Raw genomic sequence first — 17,364 nt, forward strand, 5'->3', positions numbered from 1 at the left:
CAGCAGCAATGGCACGCTGTGAGAGACCCTACTTATGCAGTTCAACAAGCCGACCATGTTCAAAAAGGAAAGTGTTTTTGCTTTTGCCATCAGAACATCCTGACAGTCTGACGACCTGACAGAAAATGACAATGACAGTTTTGCACAGATTTGGCCTTTTAAAGGCATGTGGTCCTAAACATTTGATCAGCTGTAAAACAGCCTGTCCCATTTTAAGTTTGTAAAATGTAAGTTAAATGTTTTGTCTCACTCTCATTTCTGCTTGTTGCATGTTGTTGGAACCTTGTTAAGATCCAACCATGCAAAAGATGATTTTTTGCCATTTTTCAAGTGGTCTAAAACTTTTGATCGGGACTGTATTTAATAATCGATTAGTTTCTTCTGAATGGATTAAGAATGCTTTATGTCCGCATTGCAATGCATCACAATTGTAAATCATTATACGATTAATTGTGTCAGCTCTATTAGATGTAAGATTGTATATTTGCTTTTGAAATGGGCAGTTTGCTTTATTGTGCTTTGTATTTGCTTTCAGACTGCAAGGAAAGAACGCTAATCTACACCGAGCATCTGAAGAACAACATGCAAGTCCTCCAGCACATTGAATCCAAGACCTGTTCCAGTTCCTCAGACACCATCAGAGACTGTTTTGAAAGCCTTCTACTATCAATCTGGATAAAAAGAAACTTTGCCAACTACTGCAAGTATCAAGTGTTTTAAATTTTGTTTGGCTGTTTATTATGTACTTATTTGTTTTTGGTTGTATTAAGTTTGATATTAATTAGATCAGTGCCTTTTTAGTCATTCATTTGAATATTAAATATTAACTGTTTAGGGCAGCACAGTGGTTAGCACTGTTGCTGCACAGCAAGAAGGTCCTGAGTTCAATTCCACCATCAGTACTTAAATAGTAGAACGTGAAAATAAATATTGAAGTAATGTACAGATACTTGAAAATTCTATTTAAGTGCAATAATGAGGTATTTGTATTTTGTTACTTGCGGAAGTAAGGTCTGATTTATGAGTGTGTAGATAAACTGTAGCAATGCTATAGTCTTTAAAGCTGGAATCTTACACCTTTGTTTAAAAATCTAAAGTATGTATTTGCAGTTTTACAGGCTATGTTAATCCGTAGGGCGGCTTTGATTCATATTCATATTCAGTGTTGGGAAGGTTACTTTTTTTTTTTTTTTTTTCAATATTTTATTTTAATTTTTCAGCATAGAAAACCCCATCAACGAACAAATACAGCTCAGGCGCTGAGATGATAGGACAAGAAATAGCACAATAATGATAATCAATAAAGAAAGTCAAAAAAAGAAAGAAAACATTAAAATTAAAACTACCAGCATACATAATGAATTAAATGTCATGAATATGCAATAAACAGGGAAATTGCAGTGCCATGGTACATGTTTATACAACGTGAGCCTTCTCAAGGTGAGTACAAAACGGAGTCCAGGATTTTGAAAAAACATTTGCTGCAGGTGTTTGCAGGTATCGAACCTTTTCCAGCTGAATGACTGATAACATGTCATTAAGCCAGACACTGAAGGAGGGAGGAGCAGCGGACTTCCATTCTTTTAGAATAAGTCTTTTCGCAATCATCATTCCGAGATCAATTGGCACCCGCACAGTCGCAGGGATAGTTCTGGAACGTACACAGCCAAAAACTGCAATTTCTGGATTGGGTGAGATGGAGATCCCATAAGCTTTAGAGTACCAATCAAATATTTTGGACCAAAAATTGGTCAATAAGGGACAATGCCAGAAAGCGTGAGCCAATGTGCTCTCTGATGTTTTACATCTGTCACATATAGGGGAAGTTGAAGGATAAATTTTGTGTAGCCGAACCTTGGAATAATGTAGCCAATGGACAATTTTAAATTGTATTAATTGATGTCTGCTGTTAATAGAGCAGGAATGAATTTTTGATAGGCATTTGTCCCATATTGATTCAGATATTTCCATACCCAATTCCTCTCCCCAAGCGTCTCTCATCCTCGTAGTCTGCACTTCAATGCTGTCATCAAACAAATGCACAATTGTAGAAATCAAATGTTTGGAGTAAGGAGGGCTCAGGAGGACCTCAAAAAGGTTATGTTCATGCGGAACATCTTGATAATTCTTCATATTGGATTGCATAAAATGCCTGATTTGTAGGTAACGATAAAAATGTGAATGCGGTAAATCGAACTTCTGCTTAAGCTGATTAAATGATGCAAATTTTCCATCTATATAAAGATCTTTGAATTTGATTAAGCCCTTCTCCTTCCAAACATAGTAGGATTTATCATCCCAAGGAGGCAAAAAGGCATGGTTATCGCATATTGGTGCTTGCACAGAGGAGTTTGGCAGTTTAAAAAAACCTCTAATTTGGTTTAAAATCCGCACAGATTGTTTCGGAACAAACCCCAGTTTCTTAAGACTCTCCGCCCTCCCTACTTTTGAGAAAAGCAGGGCCTCTAGAGAGGAGTCCCTTACAATGTCAGCCTCCATTTTAACCCAAAGGGGGATGTTGGAATTACCAAGATCTGGGGATGTCTGGTGCCAGAAGGTCAAGGCTCTCAGATTTGCAGCCCAGTAATAATGTTTAAATATCGGTAAACTCAGACCTCCCTCCAGTTTGGATTTATGTAGATGTAGTTTTGAAATCCTAGGATTCTTGTTGTTCCATATGTAAGAAGTAATAATTGAGTCCAAATCCTTAAAGAAAGAGGAAGTGTGATAAATAGGAAGGTTTTGGCAAAGATACAGAAATCTAGGAAGAGAGACCATTTTTATGGAATTTATACGACCGACCATAGATAGGAGAAGAATTTTCCATGACTCGATGTTATGCTTTAATGTTGATAAGAATTCAGCAAAGTTCAAGCTAAAAATTAATTTGGGATCTTTAGGAACAGTTAATCCAAGATATGTGAGATGGTCGTTAACTATTTTGAATTGAATATTACCAAGAAAACTTGGCAAACCGGTTTTAGATAAAGGCATAAGTTCACTTTTAACCCAGTTAATTGTATATACTGAAATTTTGCTAAATGAGGTGACCAGATTAAGAAGAGATGGTACAGATTCTTCTGCATTACGCAGGTATAATAGTACATCGTCTGCGTACAAACTAATAACAGTTTCAACCCCTCCGACCAAGAGCCCTTGTATTTTTGGATGCGCTCTTATCTTAATCGCAAGGGGCTCTAATGACAGAGCAAATAAAGCAGGGGACAGGGGGCAGCCCTGTTGAACAGAGCGCTGCAAAGGAAATGGCGCCGACCTCTCTCCATTTGTGAGAACTGAACAGATTGGATTTGCGTATACTAATTTTACCCAAGATATAAATATTTCACCGAACCCAAACTTCCGTAATGATTCGAACATATAAAACCACTCAACCTGATCAAAGGCTTTGTGTGCATCAAGAGCTAAAATTGCTGCTCCTCCCGAACTACCATGGTCCGAATAGATGGTGTCGAGAAGACGTCTAACATTGAAAAAAGAAAGTCTGCCAGGGATAAATCCCGTTTGATCAGGGTGAATAATGGAGGTCAAGTACTTGTTCAGTCTAGTTGCTAAAATTTTGGTTATCACCTTTCGATCAAAATTCTGAAGAGCAATTGGCCTGAAGTTAGCAGGATCAGAGTCATCTCTGCCTTTCTTCAAGATTAACGAAATATTTGCTTCGTACAGAGTTTGGGGTAGTACGCCCCTGTTTTGAGAATCACGCATCATCCTAAGCAAGAATGGAGCAAGACCATCACAAAATTTCTTATAAAATTCTATGCCAAAACCGTCAGGGCCTGAAGCCTTCCCAGATGCAAATGACTTAATAGCAGCTACCACTTCTTGCAATGTGAAGTCCGAATCGAGTTGATCTCTGGCAGCTTCATTTAGCCTGGGCAGACTGAGAGAATCAAAAAAGTCATTTAAAGCAGATTGTGTTACATTCAGCTGGGAAGAGTACAATTCCTGATAGAACTCTCTGAAGCGCCTATTAATTTCTATAGGGTTTGTTAGAAAAGCACCCGATTTGGATCTTATTTTGTGAATTGCTCTCGAAGCTTGCGTTCCTTTTAGTTGTTGCGCTAGCAATTTACCGGGTTTGTCTCCTATCTCAAAATGTTTATGTTTCAGCTTCAGTAGTAGATTGGTAACCTGGTCACTCATAATTGCATTGTATTCATATTTGAGTTTTAATATTTCTCTGTAATCCTCAGGTGATTTAGAATTCTGGTAAGCCCTTTCTAGACGAGGAATGGCACTATTAATTTCAGAAAGTCGCTTCATCTTCTCCTTTTTGAGGGCTGAGCTATAGGAAATAATTTCGCCACGCATTACGACTTTTAATGTTTCCCACAATGTTGAATCAGAGACCTCTCCGTTGTCATTTGAGTCAAGAAAACCCTTGAGTTTGGGTGTAATATATTTAATAAACTTTTCATCACTGAGAAGGGTTGGATTGAAACACCAGGAATAGTTCTCTTTAGGCAGATTAAGACTCAATGATATGGATGTGGGACTGTGATCAGAAATCAAAATATTATGATATCTGGAATTTGAAATTTGTGAAATAAGGCTTGAACTGACCAAAAAATAATCAATTCGACTGTAGGATTTGTGGACGCCAGAGTAAAAGGAGTAATCTTTATCAGTGGGATGTTGAAGTCTCCAAATGTCTACTAAATTTCTAGCTTTAGAAAGATTACTCAGAAGCCGCACAGAGGCAATCTCTGGGGGAGGGCGTGGTGACAGCCGATCAAGGTAAGGGTCTAAATAGCAGTTCCAATCTCCTGCTATTACTATATTTGCGTCAGTATCATCTGGAAGCAAGTCAAACACCTTTCTGAAAAACACAGGCTCATCTGTATTTGGACCGTAAATATTTAGTAGGGTTAATGGGAGTGAAGCTATCATCCCTGAAACCATTATGTATCGTCCCTGGGGATCGTTGATCACAGATTTTAGTTGAAATGGGACATTTTTCTTAAATAGTATGGCTACCCCCCTGGCATGTGATGTAAAGGGTGACTGATATATTTGAGATATCCAGTTACATTTTAAAACATGCCGCATTGTAGATTTTATGTGGGTTTCTTGCAGAAGAATTACATCTGCACAAAGAGATTTCAAATGTTTAAATACTTTACCCCTTTTGACAACTGAACCAAGCCCTCTAACATTCCATGATACAAGCTGCAAATCCCTGTTTCCCATTTGTATACTAGCCTGTGACCTGGCCATTATAGTGGGGAAAAATGGAAAAAAAAAAGGAAAAATGATAAGGTGTGACATTGTTCATACAAAATGACCGAAAGTCATAAACTGGCAGCGATGAAACTAGTGCACCTGAGCTGTAGAACAAGAACAAATCAAAACATAACCCACCCCTTCCCCAAAAAACACGTCCCCCGGAACCTGACGCATAACATCCCCTCTTCACGTCGAAGGGAGCTGCCGGGCAAATGGCAAGATATCTTCACACCCACCACTCAGAATAAAAACATAAAAATGCTGTGTATTACCACCACCATGTAATAGAAAAAGCAAACATCATTCACTGAGAAAATGTTACACCAGTAAGGATGTCTCATCTAAAGTTGTTGGTATAGTGTTGTACTTGAAAGTCCAAAGCCAGTTCTCAGCATGGTGTCTTTTAAAGTTAGAAGTCTTAATATTGCTCAGGCATTCCTGCAGTCAGAACCACTACAGTTACCTTACACTGAGACCTTAATTTCTCATAGCCGACCCGTGTCCTTTAATGCAGCGTGCCGCCTCATCTGCGTCGTTGAAGATTGACGGTGCTTGTCCGTCACGCCAGTATACATAGAGCCTTGCCGGGTAACGTAGTGTGTGCTTGATTCCATCGCTGCGCAGGGTTTGCATCACATCACTAAAAGCGCGACGCTGGTTCATCACTTCGCTGGTGTAGTCTGGAAATATCATCACCCTGTTTCCTTTATACTCGCAGCCTTTTTGCATCCTGCAGCGACGCAGGATCAGCTCCTTCTCCTGAAAATGATGAATGCGGGCCAGGATAGTGCGTGGTTTAGCACCAGCAGTTGGTTTCGCTTGTAGTGCGCGGTGTGCACGATCAACTTTTATCGGATGTGGAAAGTGCTCCTTTCCCAGCAACTCCGGGATAAGCCTAGAGACAAAGTCAGTGGGCATACCTTTTTCCTCGTCTTCAGGTATGCCGACAATTTTGATATTGTGTCTGCGAGAGCGGGCCTCTAAGTCCTGGAGTTTGGTTTTAAGTTGGTTGGCGTGCTGAGTTAGGTCCGAACATTTGGCTTCTAGCGCTTCTATGCGCTCGTCCAAGGCACGTCGCTTGTTCTTGACTTTCCATGCGGTTTTTCATCTCTTTCTGCTCCGAAAGGAGCGACTGAAATCTAGCCTCAAAAGTATCAAACCGCTCATCAATCTTCCCCATTATAGACGTGGCCATTTCCCGACACATCTCCTTGCATAGGGTGTAGGTTCTGTCTTCGTGGGGGCCAGCCTCTGGTTCGTTAGGGCTACTGGTGCTAGCATTAGCCCCGCTAGCAGTGTTGCTAACATAGCCCTCGATGGTTTTATTCTTGCTCGGAGGGTTCGTTTTCGGTCTCATTGCGCAAAAATGGACAGCGTAGATCAGCCTGGAAATATGCACCCGCAGAAAATATCCGCCTGTGTAAGAATATATGGTGGTGTTCAGTAAAAATCTGAGTTTTGGTGGAGAGCTCCGAAAAGCACGTCTACATCCTACCACTGCTCACTAGCGCCCCCCGGAAGGTTACTTTTAAAATGTATTCCAATACAGATTACAGAATACATGTCCGAAAATGTATTTTGTAACGTACTCTGTTACGTTACTCAATGAGAGTAACGTATTCTGAATACTTTGGATTACTTAATATATTATCATGCTTTTTACAACTACGTGAATGTACTATTGCTGTGTGATTTATTACTATTACTGAAGGTCCGCGGCTCCGAACCGTAGTAAAGGGACCTCTACGTGGGGTTTGTGTCGGGCTCGTAGCCGAAAAATAGCTTTACTTTGTTGTGTGGGTCAACTTTGCTAGCGAGAGAGGCGAGAGACAGAGAGAGGCATTGAAAGGCTGCTCCAACGGAACTTATTGTTTCGGAGGAAAACACGAACACAGTGTACAGTCGAGTCTTAATAGCTTACTTACAACTGGGCTCGTCAGGCACTCTTCTTGGCTGCAGTGGTTATTATTATATTTACATGCTTCCAGCTCCCGTTTCTGCTCGATGACAACTCGTACTTTTCCACTCTCCTTTTTCTCCCTCCTCGCGCTCACAGACACATAACGGGTATGGCAGTCCATTCTCCCTGCAGCACGGACTACACTGCCCATGAGGCTACATTCTTTAGGGCTATGCCTGTAGCATTCTGCCTATTGCCTTCATATTAAATCATTTTAAAAAATATTTCTTCACGTCATTATGAGACGCGAGATTGAGACACGGGCATTAGGGCGTCTTAATGCATGTTTTGTTTGGGTTTCCACTGGCATGGAATTACCAAAAATAGAGGGTATAGCCAAACATATTGTGGCGAGCTCAGACAAGGAGGAGACAGAGGTGTCGTTTGGTCTTGCTTCCCAGAGTTTCCAGGGAGCACAGCCGTTTAATTTCCAACAGAAACACACAGCCGCTAACCCAACTGCTCGGCATAGCTTAGCACAACAACAACAACAAAAAGGCGCTCTCTCACCCAGGAAACACACAGTCGCAGAGAGAGCGCGTCGCCCTGTAACCATGGCAACCGTAACGCTGCCGCCTGGAATAACAGAAAATAGCTGTCAAACAAAACCCAAACAGTCCTGACCCGCCACAATATGAAACAGGAAAATACCGCCGTGTAATCCATTTATTTCAGCAAAGTAACTGTATTCTAAATACCACCTTTTTAAACGGTAACTGTAACGGAATACAGTTACTCATATTTTGTATTTTAAATACGTAACGGCGGTACATGTATTCCGTTACTCCCCAACACTGTTCATATTAAGTAATGATCATCTTGCTGATGTAAATTACTCCTAAGGCAAAGTGAACATTTTCTCTTTCAGATGCTAACACCATTAAAAAGGTGAAACAAAGAGCGACTTTTATTGTGAAGGAGTCAAAGATAAACAACATAATTGTCACAGTCATTGGTCTATAAAAAAGTGCATTTAAAAACAATTAAGATCAAATCAGTTTTAAATGTTGGGAGTAATCAAACGTTAAGCAGCAGGCACTCGGAGCCCTTGGCTCACTCCTACAGCAGTGCAACCAACTCTTTTTATGGCACGCTGCTGTTATGTCCAAATCTAATTATGATGTGTTTAGAGTCTGATATGACTCTAACATTCTCACAACTAACATTTTTACATCGTGCAATGATGGAAAAATGTCTAATTATTGGCTGACAGCTCTAGATAGCAATGTTGTTTTGGCTGATACACCAGCTGTTTGTTATTTCTATTGGCCCCTGAGCAGTAAACGCTACTACTGTTCACCCAGTTAACAAGTAGCATTTATGAGCTCCAATCAAGTCACTATAATAACCTAATTCAGGAGAGAAAAACATACCAATTAAATTATGATATTGGATATAATAAAACACAGTAGAAGTCCTCCACAGAGGTTTTGAATATGATGCAGAATCCCGTTTTTGCATATTGTACTGTGGATGGATAATATTTTCCAATTTGGCTGTCCTAATGTGAAGGCAGAGTTTTAAACACAGACATAAAGAGAGGTGTGTAAGTGCAAAGTCAGAGTTCATGTCGGAGTAAACAAATATCAGTATTTTATTTCTATTTTTGTCAGTATGACAAGATCCCCCCCCCATTTCCTCTTTGTGAAAGGATGGTATTTTGATGATGGTCACTGTTATTCTGGTAAAATTTGTGGATTCATGTATTGTCCTGAAATCATCACCATATTTCAGATATATTTAGATATATAGATGATGCGACAGAGGTTACAGGTTCTTTTTTAATTCTATAGGAGTACTTTTATGTGTACATTATATATGCATCTGTATCTACATTTGTCCATTTTTACATATACAAATCCAAACTTGTAAAGCCAAGCAATCAGTTTATCTTAGATGTGCAGTTGTCTCTCAGTTAAAAGCAGAAAGTAAGTAAAATAAAGTTAGCATGAGACATGGGAGTGTTACGAGAAGTTCCAGAAATCCACACGGTTTAACACAAAAGGTACAGGTTTTCCACTGCAGCGCATAATGTCTCACAGTGGGGAGGTAACAAGTTGAGGAGAATCCTGGACAAAGTCCACGGTGAAAGTAATGCCTTGTAAATTCAAGAGTGGGTTTTCCGAGAAAGGAGAAGGGCTCAGATCAGTTGGTGGTTTGTTTAGGTTTATCCAAGAGTTGTGCCATATAAATCAATAGAATACTTGAATACTTCTGCATCATCACCCCCTTGAAGTCCTCTTCTCTTGGTGCTACCTTCGTCATCGTACTCCCTCCTCTTCCACTCAGCTATAGTGCCACATTGAACTCAGTCACCAAGAAGTCCACGTAGTCTCTGTCTTTGGTCTTGAAGGCCTCGGCGATGAGGCGCGCTGCGTCTCTGTGCTCGCGGCCCCTCAGGGAAACCCCGTTTACCTCCAGTATAATCTGTCCCACCTTCAGTTGGCCGCAGTTATGAGCTGAACCACCCCTCTGAGAGAAACAGACAGAGAAAGAGAGGGGAATTTTAGGGAGATCTTATATAAAACCCGCCATGATTAAATCCAAAATAAATCGTCCTCTTGTGGGAACCACTTGTACTAATATATTTGTTCTTAAAAGAGTCAAAGAGAACAGAAATTCCTCTAAGGTAATAATGGTAAAATAAAATTCAGGAATAAATTCGTTAAATTTTTGTCTGTGAATTTTCTGGACCTGAAGCTGCACTGTGAATACTCTTCTTTTTCCTCCTGGATAATATTTTTGTGAATGATATTTGCCAGCAAATGCAGAATTGGCAGCCTTGGACAAGCCTTGCAGTCTGAAAGTGTTATTTATATGAATTTTAACTTCTAAAAAAAAGAATGACAGAGACATAATCTTGAAATTGGCCTTTAAATCTCCATAATGACTAATAATTCAAAGTCAAGTCAAATTATACATGAGGTTATATATGTAATACTTAATAAATATGAATAAAAAAGGCATTATTTTAGATAATTAAGCCACACAAAAGCTTCAGATTCAAGTCTATTCCAAAAAACAAGCAACATTTATTTATCATTTGGTGTATCTTGCTTTGTTATATGGTCACAGTTTATGAAAGTGATTTAAACTGGCTTTACTTTTCAGCCAGCCAGAATATATTTGTTTCTAACCTGCCAAACAGGATTACTTTACCACTTACCTTACCAGGTTTAAAAAGCTTCCTAGAGTTGATTATAATTACTGTTGTTCACTTACACCAAAGTCATTTAAATTGTTTCGGTACCAAATAAAATGTAAATAAGGCAGCAAAAATATGAAAAAAAGTATTTAATCAGCATAAACACACCCAATCAAATAAAATACAGGCATTAAGATGTTTTTCTATCAAAAAAGTTGAAAACATTATAAAAATATTAATACAAATGTATAAAACACTCTGCATGCACAAGACACATGACATGATTTCATGGTCTTTGTTTTCTACAAACTGTCCCTGTTACTGTTTAGTGCATGTTTTGTGATATAAATACCAGCTTCCAGTGTCATGCAGTCAGCTATTAGGTGCACTCAAGAATCTCAGTCTAAAGTAATAAAGTAATAGTAGCTTGGTATTAATAATAGGTAAGTTTGAAATATGAGAGGATAAAGGGCATAATTATAATATTCAGTTTATAAACTTATACCTTCATAATTTCTTACATTTTTTATTTATAACCAAATCCAACTTCACAAATTAATATAATTGTTAGTATGTATCCACATTATTATGAAATTATTTCACCACTATACTAAATGGCTTTGCTTCATCGCATTCTTGGCTATTATTTTCTGTTTTTGACACATTTCTACTCTTTTACATATTTGATAGCCAGAACATTAGAACGACCTGTCTAATACTGTGTAGCTTCATCTTGTGCCAGCTAACACACCTCAGCTTGCTGGCAAATGGACTCAGGATATGTGGTATCTATCACTGGGATACTGTCAATGGAGTGTTTGGGACCATTGATGAAACTTGTTCATTTTGCAGGTGCTTGATTAAAATAGGAGTTCAGATGTCAGATAAATGCCTTGGACTTTCTGAGGAGCTTCTACATTATGAATTGTTGGAGAGGCTGGTGCAGTCAGGGTGTGCTGTTATTCACTTTATCTGAGTTTAGGTAAAGACTGTTCTGCTGTACATGATTACCTTTTTGTCACCAGCTTATTACCTCACTATTACAAAATTATTGCAGAGCTTTGATGTTAAGGGCATCAAAATCCAAAAATAATTCTTTAAAGTCAAACATAACAGGATGCATTTTGAAAATAGTATTTCTTCTTAAAGAAAAACAACAAAAAAACACCAGTTTTATGTCTTTCTTCCTGTGACCCTGCTAGGTGACCTCATTATATGTGACTATGAGAGCTAAAAACATCAATATTTCTTTCCAGACAAGGGCTGCATCATCATGTTGGTTATTTAAGCTACAACAATTACTCAGTGTTAGGGGAGCACTTGGTCATCATAATGTGAAGATGGCTGTGATAAAGAGCTGTCGCTTCAATGAGCGGTGATGGGGACTGATAACAAGTGGAAAGGCCAGCCAGCAGCAGTGTTTTTGTCGTCACTTCATCCTCTGTATTTGTGATTGAAGTGACCTAAGATGACAGCCCCGGTGCCCAGAGAGATACGAAACACATAAGCCAGTGGTTTGCCGTATTATGACTCCACAGTGTTTACTTTCAATACTGCAGAGAGTGTGCATTGTACAGGGTACCTGCTCTGATGTGATGCCTGCATTTTTCCCCTGGGTGAGGTGGATGCCAAGTGGAAAGCTAAAAACATTTTTTTTTTATTTCCAGAGCAAGTTTATCATTCTGATGCTTGGTCTTGACTGTGAGAAGTACTGAGGTTGTGTGCCTTGCTCAAGGGCCTAATAACATTGAGTTAGCATTCCCCGGGTGACAGAGCAAACTTTTCACAGCCTTCTTTTCCACCTTGAAACCTGAGCATGTGGAAAGTCTCCTTTCTCTTTTGTTACAAGTGACCTTAAGGCTGCCTTATTATTAATGTCTGTAAATAACTGTGAAGCTATATAGCATTATTGTTCAGGGATGTAGCAATGGTATCATAAAGCTTGTGGTTTTGTCTTAAAGGTAATAACCTCAGTGAACCACTGTGCTGAAAATGTGCTAATTAGAGTCTCAGAAATAACTTTGACTTGATTTTAAAAATTGATTTGCATGAATAATTTAACTTATCTTTAGCTGAGTTAAACTTCTCTCATGAAATGAGCTCTAACCTTGTGTTGAATGGCTCCACTGGGGCTCCCCATGCAAGAAAAAGCACTTACTTCCTTTGCTATTAGCCACTGCAATGAGGTACGTTTTCATGTTTATTACTCTCTTGGTGAAGTGTCTGAGGTTAAAAAGAAATAGTCCGGGGTCAAACCTTTTGAGTGGTTGCATCTTTTAAGTTGAACTTCCTTGCTCTCTGTGCTTATGAAACCTTCGATATCACAGACCATCCGGGGCTGAAGGGAGGCTTGCTGGCTTGCATATCAGAGTGGCGGCTGAATGAAAGTACAAAACAGCTGCAGTGCTGGCCGTCTTGAAAAGTGATAAGACACCACTTGCTCATTTCTTTCAAAAGCTTAGTTTAATATTTGAGCTAAGCAAAAATGCATAAAAAATAGGACTTGTACTGTTTATCTCTTTAATGCGAGAGCTCTCCTGATAAGCTGAGCTTCAGGAGCCTAGGATGGACCAACACAACGCCCGATGATGCATGATGGAGAAAAATCCATTCAAGCAAAACAAGTGCTATCTGATGACACCGCAGGGGTCTATAAATTTCTCTGAGATTTTCCTGTTTATTAAGGACCTGGTGTCTTTTTTTCTCTCACTGAATGAATGAACATGAAACTTCTATTGAGGATTGTACAATAACCAAAGAGATGAATGTGAAACAAAACTTTGTTCTTCTTTGAGGAAAACACAAAAAAGGAACATAAGACATAAGAAAAGGGAGAGCAAGACATTTGAAGGGTAGAGAATACTTGTCTGGGAGATTTGTAGCACTAGCACAGCTACTAGTGCTTCAAATCCCTTTGCAACCCTCCTAACAATCACTTTTGAAACACCCACACAAATACCCAAATACAGGATCTACCCACCAAACCTCCAGTTTATCATCTGTAAAAATCCTCCTCATCCTTCTTCTCCTTATTAACACTGCTCTCACTTTTTTGTGTCCTTTACTCACACTTGCTGTCCTTTCTTCCAGTCTGCTATTTGATTTTGAATGTGCTGATTTCCAATCCTTTTATCCCTTCCTTTGCAATCAGCCACCCTTTTTTTATTTCAATCACCACCTCTGTGGAGTGGGAGGCTGAGAGACAGCTTTGACTGGAGAGTAGACTGGAGTCTGTAGCTACTCCTAGCACTGATATTAAAATTGTAACTGTCTCGTTGTCTTTGTTTAGAAAATGATTAGCGTTGCATATAGTCCTGAACTAGAGCAAGATTTGTTGGCTTGCAAATTATCATGGCAGACAGATATATGCATTCACAGCCACAAGTAATACCTTTCTTTAGAGGTGACTAACCTGCCATTTCAAGCAAAGCTTTCAGAATTTTTCTGTCACTCCGCATAGCTGGGAGCTCAGAATTTTGAGTATTTTTAAATATGACAGATATGCTATAAATGAAAAAGTCTTTGCAGGAAATATAATTGGAACTCTATTTAGCCGCAGCATTAAACTGAACATTAAACATTTGAAATGAGCCTATGACTTCTACCTTTTAGATAAAAAGGTGCTGTGTAATTTGCTGTTTCTGCCCTTTGCCTTTACCCTTTAACACAAACACGCACACGCACACACACACACAATACTAAGTGCCTCATCCCGACAAAGTAATTACCAAAATCTCCAGGCAGCTAGGGCTTATACATGTAGGCCATTAATGTTGTAATCATCTCTGTAGAGCCCCAATGACGACAAAATTAGCAGAAATCTCAGTGTGAGTTCAGCTGCTGTGTGAATCCTTCTGAAGCCTTAAAGAACACAAGATCCCAGCTGGAAGGTGTGCACGTGGCACTATTACAGAAAAGTGTTTCAAGGATAAAGAAAAACACAGCTCAACCACGCGAGGACAATACTCATGAAAATACTGCGTGTTAGCAGAGTAAGCAGAGAACTGAATTTAGCAGTGTTATTATGGTGACTGTTCATTTTAAATGCATATTAAAGATTATTCTACTCTTGGTTCAGTATATGAGGGGATAGCCTAATATGGTCATCTCACTGAAGCTCTGGTTGTGAGTCCAGAAGTCCCACATATATATGGTTCCTCCATTCAGGTGGAAAATGTATTGGAGTGACAGCACTGTGTACATCAAATATCCATCTATCCAACCCCTTAGCCGTTCCTAGGCTAGCTGAGAGACATAATCTTTCCAGTGTGTCCTTGATTTGATTTACCACGTGGCCTCCTCTCGATTGGATATGGTCAGAACACTTTGCCCTGGAGGCACCCAGGAGGCATCCTAGTCAGATAACCAAGCAACCTTTGCTGGCTCCTCAAAGTATGAATTTTGTTTTACAGGCACAAAAATCATAACCAACCGGTATAAGTAAGTGAGGTCCAGTTTAAGATAAATATGCATTATTTTGAATTGTAAATCTTTGAAAGCTACTCTACTAGTGATACACTGGAAATGAGCATAACAGGTCCAACTTTCAATGTTATTTTATGTTCTTCCTGACTTACCTGTATTGTCACAATTCGTGGCAGCGGCTGGCGAGTGTTGGCTCCACCTTCAATGGCAATACCCAGGGTGCTGGCAGTCTTTGCCACCCTCACTAGTGTAGCGGTAGGCTCCAAAAGCCCTGGCTGAAATAAGGGAGAGTGAGGAACACAAAATGAAAGGCATATTTATAAATACATTCATAACTTTATAAGATAATCTGCCTTCGATTTGTTGCAATTTGCATGGATTACACTGTACTATACTGTATGTCTGGCTATTTTAATGGAGCAACAATGAGCATAGACCTTCCTAATGGTTTCCCTTGTTTATTCTGAATGAGCAATCAATTTAGCACCTTCACAAGTCAGAGGACAAAATAAAACACATTTAATTTCCATTTCCATGATGTAGTCATGTTTATGCCGGGTCTTGTACAGCCTCCTTCCATTTATAGGTGTTTATTTCCTTTATAAATGAATCTGAAACATGTTTTTGGGTTTTTATGTCCAGGTTCCAAGATCAGTGTGAGTTAAAGGGATTCAGTGTAGTGGTTAAGCTGTATAACATGAAGTTGTATGATTTAAAAAACATTAACTATTAAAAGTTCCAATGTGCTTTGGGCTTGGGTGTACTACAACAATCACTGGATTACTGAATACTTCAGACATCCTGAAAACCTGTTAACCGAGCCATTATTTCTGTTATAAGAGGACTTGGGCCTGGATCCCTGATAAACTCCCAGAGTATCCAAGGAATCAACAATAAAAGTGCTTTAAGAAAAAAAAAGGGAGACAGAGAGGTTGAATCAGAAATAAAACAAAGGTTTAACAAGCTACACTTTCTGCCAAGAACTAAAAGAAAAACTACAACAGCTCTTAGAAGTTTTTGTAGTTTAAGGAAAGGGTTACGTTATTAAGGATCAAAAACACACTCCTTCTCCTAAACAAGAAAATAACTACAACCTCACAGCTCAAGCACTGGCAAGACAAAGGCACTCTGGGTCCTGCCATCTCCTCTACCAAGATTAACTTCTTCCATATACACTTGTCACAGAAACTTAAGGCAGTGGGAAGAGGAGCACTATGAAGCCTACATGTGTTTATATTTTCGGTTGTACTGGCTGTGGTTTAACAGCTACAGTTGCTGATATATTTATGATCATGGCTATTAGACAGTAGAACATTAGACTATTAGATATTATACTAGAAATATACTATAAATAGACTCATGCAAAATGGCTGAGTAGGGACTTCAGAACTTGCCAGAGCAACCGCCCATTTCTTAGATTTCTTCTGAACCAAAGTTGTCCCGTGATAGTTGTCAGTACATTCAAAAGGAACTGTTTATAATTTACAACTTAAAATGACACCCACTCTGCTGCCACAGTGTTAACACAGTTAACCGAAGCCGTCAGTCACTGAGATGTGCATTTCAGTGCCTTGTGATGGCTCATAAGAGGCTCAATTACTCCCTTGGTTTCCGCCCCCAAACTGTCAAACGGTTTGAGTTGAATTTGACAATCAGAATTCAACTTTGAGTGTGTTCCCTGCGACAGCATGTATAGCCAAAGCTCTCAATAAGCAGAAATTCTCATGGGTGTTGTGGCTGCTTTGTTCCCTTGCCTGTTAAGCTCCACAAACATTTGTTAAATTTGTGTGTGCATACTTATATTGTTGGAGTGGCAGTAAATACCTGCATACAGGAGTGTAACCTCTCAGCTACTATAGCCTCACCGACTCATGAGTTCCCCTCAGCACACAGAAGACGCAGAGACTAGTTCATGCCATCACCAAACTTCTATTCAAATCTGCCAAACACACTCTGTGCTCCAATGACACTTACCCGGTGGGTAAAGTCCACTTAACTTCACTACAATAACACAGGAACACAGACTTCTGTCCGCTGTGATTCCTTTGTCTCAAACGCCAAGTTCCAGCATCCAACTGCAGAATAAGTAAGATACTAATGAGTTACCATTTGTAACTGCATCAACTTACTGGGCAATACTCCACCTGCAGTCTCTAAACCACACTCCACTGCTACATGGAGTTACTATTTTTCTCCTGAGCTTGTTTTTAGGAGGCTTGTATGGTGCCATACATATTCCTGGCAATCAACTGGCAATTGGTCACTAAGGAAAAGTGAGTGTTCCCCAATTAGCTGCCGGCAGTTGATGTGAAATTGACTACAAAAGCCCAAGTCACAAAAACCTTGAGACCAGTCAGTGACTCCTTGGAAACCATCAGTCGCTAGGGAAAAATTAGTAATCCCTGACTGGTTAGTGAGTGGTAGATGGATATTGCTGTTGCAAGGTGAAATTGGTTGCAAATAGGTTTATGATGGAGGATTCAAAACCTCCTTACAATTTCTTTGGTTGCTAGCAGATCCTTATTGTTGCCTGTAATTTGCACTGAAGGTCCTGCATTGTCTGCAAACACTCACCAACTGCTTGCTA

The 17,364-nt window shown here is 39.5% G+C and overlaps 1 protein-coding gene across 3 annotated transcripts in view; it reads right to left on the bottom strand.

Annotated features, from left to right (window-relative positions):
• Positions 1–7,494: 7,494 nt before the first annotated feature.
• Positions 7,495–17,364, bottom strand: part of whrna (whirlin a) — a 202,363-nt gene continuing 192,493 nt past the window's right edge. The window contains exons 9-10 of one of the 3 annotated variants that reach the window (XM_063478881.1): positions 14,930–15,052; positions 7,495–9,679 (exon numbers count right to left, since the gene is read on the bottom strand). In XM_063478881.1, coding sequence (XP_063334951.1) covers positions 9,497–9,679; positions 14,930–15,052 — 306 coding nt within the window. In that variant the 3' untranslated portion in view covers positions 7,495–9,496. The remainder of the gene's footprint in view (positions 9,680–14,929; positions 15,053–17,364) is intronic. The other 2 variants (XM_063478879.1, XM_063478880.1) reach the window with 2 other exon arrangements.

This window comes from Pelmatolapia mariae, linkage group LG7 (assembly GCF_036321145.2).
Source record: "Pelmatolapia mariae isolate MD_Pm_ZW linkage group LG7, Pm_UMD_F_2, whole genome shotgun sequence".
Classification (NCBI taxonomy): Eukaryota; Metazoa; Chordata; class Actinopteri; order Cichliformes; family Cichlidae; genus Pelmatolapia; species Pelmatolapia mariae.